The sequence below is a fragment of the Lottia gigantea genome (genome assembly GCF_000327385.1).
Source record: "Lottia gigantea unplaced genomic scaffold LOTGIsca_170, whole genome shotgun sequence".
NCBI lineage: Eukaryota > Metazoa > Mollusca > Gastropoda > Lottiidae > Lottia > Lottia gigantea.
In genome coordinates, this window is record NW_008708134.1 from 334,440 (window position 1) to 340,154 (window position 5,715).

General features: G+C 30.9%; 2 protein-coding genes across 2 annotated transcripts; one reads left to right on the top strand and one right to left on the bottom strand.

The window, feature by feature from the left end:
• Positions 1-173: 173 nt before the first annotated feature.
• On the top strand, positions 174-971 carry LOTGIDRAFT_173758 (hypothetical protein; the record flags this gene model as incomplete). The annotated part of the gene is made up of 1 exon (XM_009051812.1): positions 174-971. The coding sequence occupies one exon, from the start codon at positions 174-176 to the stop codon at positions 969-971; it is 798 nt and encodes a 265-aa protein (XP_009050060.1).
• Positions 972-2,809: 1,838 nt separating this feature from the next.
• Positions 2,810-3,792, bottom strand: LOTGIDRAFT_173759 (hypothetical protein; the record flags this gene model as incomplete). The annotated part of the gene is made up of 2 exons (XM_009051813.1): positions 2,810-3,178; positions 3,304-3,792. 2 exons carry the CDS (start codon positions 3,790-3,792, stop codon positions 2,810-2,812), a joined length of 858 nt encoding a protein of 285 aa, XP_009050061.1.
• Positions 3,793-5,715: the final 1,923 nt, after the last annotated feature.

Consider the following 5,715-nt stretch of genomic DNA (forward strand, 5'->3'; position numbering starts at 1 on the left):
CATCGGTCGATATTCAAGAAATAGTGAAAGCCGATGGACGAATTATTAAAATATTAGATGGTATAGTTTACGAAGAAAATTTTAAAACTCCACCCTATAGAGATTATATTTTAATTTTGAGAGATCTAAGAAATAAATATAAACGAGAAGGTAATATCGTAGGTAGTAATTGCATGAAATTATTAGGCAATTCATTGTATGGTAAATCTAATCAGAAGGATATAACTACATCGAGACATCTATGGAGTGAAGCGACTTTAAAAGCCAACTTCGATTCACATCTTATAAACTATGAAAAAGTAAATGATAGTCAATATATAGTTGAGATAAATGAAGAAGAAAAAGAATTTGACTGTACACCTAAATCTACACGACTATCACCTAGTCATTTGGGATCATTCGTTTTATCTCACAGTAAAAAAATAATGAATAATTTTATTCACGTGATAGATGGATTTTATAAGCCTGAAATATACTATACGGATACCGATAGTTTATACATTTCGTCTAGCAATTGGGATAAATTAAATGAAGGTGGGTTGGTGTCTGAAAATGATTATTGTAAAGGAAAGAATGATTACGGAATTATATTTGGTTTATATTTAGCGCCAAAAGTTAAATACAATATCATTCTGACTTCCGACGGTATTCTAAAAGAAAAGAAAACGTTTAAGGGTTACTCTAAAGATAAGATAACCGTAGAAGATTATATTCGATTAGCTAATGGACACGATGTAACGAATGAATTTAAGAAACCATGGGTAAAAAGTTTCACCAATGGAGTAATTATTCCAAAGGGTGATGATAAACAAAAGAAAGTTTTTAGAAGTTATCTAAATCTCGTTAAGAGAAAAGCACCGGACAATGAAGGAATCATGTATCCTTACAACGACGGAAAAGAATTGAACATGGGTGAAAACTACGAATTTGATAATTTCGATTATCTAACTCAAGAAGAGAATGAAGAATGAATGAATAACAATTTCCTCGTTACCAAAATCTATAAACCTATTTTACCATCTTTGATTTCCAGATTTATATCTTTAATCATAAAGGAATTAAGTGGTAAATACGTAGTTTGAAATGGTTTCTCTATAATTCTATATCCTATCGGTTCAGTGAATGTTGGAAGACTGTAGATAATCTGACGTTTGTATTTATTGAAAAATCCACCGTCTATCAAATTGCAATGTATATTAATCACATCGGTATCATTCTCGATATTAGCTTTGTGTGGTGCTAAAGTGGATTGCGTGTATATTTGTTTATCAAATCCTAGTAAAGCATTTAATGAATTTTCTACGTTGAAATCAACTTGTCTATTATTTCTTAATATCAATTTTATTTTGTTCAGATTCAAATTACCTTCGAATTCAATATTGTTTTTACCATTTACACTTCCTCCATATTCAGATAGGTATTCGTTAATGGCTATGTATTCGTAGCTTCCTGGTAGTAAACGTATGGTTTTGAACGTAACTCCATTATCTGTTGATATTTTTATTTGGTTATTTTTTTTCCTTGATATTTCTAATGGAATTGTAAACAGAGAAATACTTTAATCCCAATTCATATTCTTGATTGCGATCGAGTTCGTACTCATAATCTAGAGACAATTTAATGTCTGATTTATTTGAGGTGATGGCGAATAGTCATTTATTTGACATTTTTAATCACGTTTTTATAATCATTTTTATCTATGATACCTTTTTCTAGGAGTCTTTTTAATATACAATTCACTTCATTATATTGTCTGTGCGATCGATGTCCTTCCTTCATTGCCGCTAATATTACTCGTAATCTATTAAGTAGTTCCTCGTTGATGTCGGATAAAAACGTTATACCTTGTCCAGATGCCACCATATCATCGAAATCGTCTATTTCTTTTATGACTGGTGTATAATCTTCAGCATATTCATCTGATATCTTCATCATCTTCATATTCATCAGGAATAACTTTATTTAAATATGTTTCAACTGCATTCGATCTTCTTGTATCGGTCCCGACTTTCTTATTGCATGTATGCTAGTAAATCCTTGTAATCGGCAATACCAATATACCCGCCATTCATTAAATCTATTAACCCTTTTGTTAATGTAAATATAACGTTTTTGTATCGATTTTGAATATAGGGGAATTTGACTTAAATTTAATTCTAAATCCATTAAACAATAACCCCTCATCATCAATGATTGGTGTAATACTCTTTGGTAAATCTGCTTTAGGGTTTGAAAAAAGACTATTAATATCATCTAATGTCCTAATTATAATACCACCATATGGATTCGGTTCTGGGTGATGAGGTTCTATAGGAGGTGTAGGTTCTATAGGAGGGATGAATATCCTCTTGAGATTTTAATATGGGTTGAAATAGAGTTTGTAGATTTTCCTTTAATCCGAGTTGTTGTAATCTGTTACTTTCAACTTGGGTCTTTATTTTATTCTTAGCTTTGATATATTCTTTATTTCTTTTTAAAATATTATTCCAATCGCTACTCATTTTAAAAAAAAATAAAATTAACATATGACGATCATATCTCTTTCACCCGCAGGTTTTCTAGTATTTACAAATACATATCCTTGATCATCTGGGTTTCTCCATTGAGCTTTACAAACTTTTTTGAATGTATCTCTGTCCATTCCGTGATGTATCGACTGAATGATTTGAGATAAATCTTTATCGTTTAATTCAAATAATAAAAAACAATTTGCATTTTTTCTGATGAACATAGAATGCATCCCGTAAAAAGATTGGGATTGGTATATGCAGTGACGGTTGAGATGTCTTCCTTTCGTGAAGAATTCTTGTTAAACAGCTTGATTTCTTTGCGCTACGCAGTCGTTCTTTCGTTTGCTATCAATATTAGACAAGTCTAGATCATTAACATTTTTCGTAAGAAAAACTTTTATATCCGTTGGATTCTTTCCTTCGATGTAGTTATCTATGATATCTTTTATTTCCACTTCTTCTTCGTTTTCTTCGTAATATTGAAATAGGTCTTGAACATCTTTCTTTGGTAGATATTCTAAAGCTTTGAGGAATTGATAATACGATTGCTCTGGTGTTGTTGTGTAGATATTCAAAGAATCGAAATATGAAAGGTTTGGTGTTGTCAACATGTTTAAAGTGTGATGAGTTTTCCCGGAACTACCGCATTGGGTTATTAGGAAATATTTCTGAATGATTTAATTTTTTACCCATTTTTTATTATTTTATTTTATTCCAAAAATCACTCCTCCTTTATACTTTGAAAGAAATATTCCTTCTCCAGTGTGTATATTTTTCAAAAATATTCCATTACGTTATGTTTGACTTTGACTTCTCCTGTGTCAATACTATCTACTAATTTATTTAATCCTTGTTTAACAGTTTTCTTGGTTTCTTCCCCAAATCTTTTTCCAAATTCTTTTATTGTACCTATCATATCTCCCTCTCCTGAACCTTTGGCTTCCTTTTCCATTATTAAATTATGTCTACGTTCTTCAGCGGCTTTAGCACCAGCTGCTTTCTTTGCGTTGGCAGCTTTGACTGCGGCAGATATTCCTCCAGTTGCTGCACCCGCCGCTGCAATAACACCAAATATTAATGGTAGAAGGAAAGGTAAAAATCCACCTTCTTTTGCGTTCGCGTCAATTCTTTCTAAATCTATATCGTCTCTGACTTTACAATATTTGTATTTATCAATAAGTTTTTTAGTTATGCTGATTTTTTTACCATTAAAAGTTATTACAGTTGGGGAAGCTGTTTCAATAGCTTCTATTATTTTCATAACTAAAGTTTCTGGTTTCATTTTTAAGGGTGTATTTTTTACTCAATTCTTATCATTCTTCTATCTGCTATTTTAATTAAATGTTTTGCTTCTTCCAATAATAAACAATAACCTGTTACATCTCCTTGTGTTTTTTCAATATGATTATTTATGTTGACTCCTCTTTTGAAAAGATCTGCTTGGTGAGCTGATAGATCAAAACAAGTTCAAGTATATATACATACAATATAATAAATAAAGTGCAATAGTATAAAATATATATAATAAAATTGTATAAAATTATAATTAATTTGGTTTGTAACCGACTAGTTCTTTTTCTAATTTAGACAAAAAATTGCACAGGTTAATCAAAACTTTGCAGTTGAATAAACTTATCAATCCCTTCATTTTTAATAGAGATGGATTAGTATAGTAGTATTTAGGTGTATATTTTATCCTTAGGGTTACGATGTTTTCGTTCGGACATTTGAAAAGATAATGGAATTCATCTCCGATCTCATTTTTGCACAACGGGCATATTCGTTCGATTCTGGGAATTTTAACCCATCGACCTGTTTCAATTTTTTAATCTTAAATTTGATGTTCTAAATTTACAAAAAATATTTCGGTGAAATGGTTTCAATTTAATTAGATATTTTTCAATATTAAATTCAGTTTTAAATATAGCGTAAAATGTTCCTCGAGACGAGTTTGAAACATCACAGTTCCATTGTTGAATATATTGATCACATAGATTCTGTTTTAGTGTAGATTTAAGATAATTCAAATTAACAGTATTTGTAATTATGTTTTGATTCAACCAAACATATGACATTCCAGTGTTTTCTAGTATCCCTTTAATGAAGTTCAAATATTTAAATTCTTTGTTTCCTGTTATGTGAAGTTGATACATTAGATTGTATAATTTAGTCGATAGTTTGTTCGAGTTTATTAATTTATACCAGTATGTTATTGTGGGACTTTGCTTTCAGCAAAGTCTCAGTTTGTTATCGAAATGACAATTCTTTTTTGTGGGACTTTGCTTTCAGCAAAGTCCCAGTTTGTTATCGAAATGTCAATTCTTTTTTTTTTTTTTTTTTTTTTTTTTTTTTTTCGAAATTTACACACCTTCCTGAGCTTAGACTACAATAGTTGCAGCAACCATTCAACATTCACGAACCTTAGATTTAGGCGACGAAGTGCTTAAGTATATTTTGGATCTTTTTTGCAAAACCGGAAGTGCCACAGTTCAATATGTGCAAGAATAGATAATCGGCTCTAGAAGTCGTATTTTTCGGTCGATTTTCTTTGGGTTTGCATTTTTGGAATCTACTGTTAAAATCTGAAAGAATAGCAGTTTCAAAATTTCAAAATTCGAAAATTTGTCGCAGACATTTTTTGGCCGATTTTCGAAATTTTTGGACCATTTTTCAGTTTTTTTCGGATTAATCTGAAATTTTGATAAAAGATGCATGTCACTAATGTAAACCATTTGACGTATTCAAAATTTTTGCGTCACTTCCGGTTAAAGTGGAAAATCGATTTTCACTTCCGGTTGAATAACTTCCGGTGTGATTGAAATATTTCAACGAAATTATGTATATCGTTATTAATCTTAATTCTATGGCCGATTTTAAAATAAAATTTAGTCCGAAAAAAATACTTCGGCCGCCATCTTGATTTGATACATTTTCATAAAACTCAAAATGGGGCTTCGGGGGAGAATGGGATTGGTCAAATTTTTATGTTGGTGTATACTTTAGTCGATGGCGACAAAAATGTTGGAAATGGATTTTTGAATTTGACTTTTGCTTTCTTGCAACTTCCGGTCGAATTTTTTCAATTTGTGAAGGCTTGTATCTCGTGACCTTGACCTTTGATGACCTTGACCTTTATAGGGTCAAAGGTCATTGACCTTATCTATCATTTGATACTTTGACCTTTGACACCAGACATGTNTTCCGG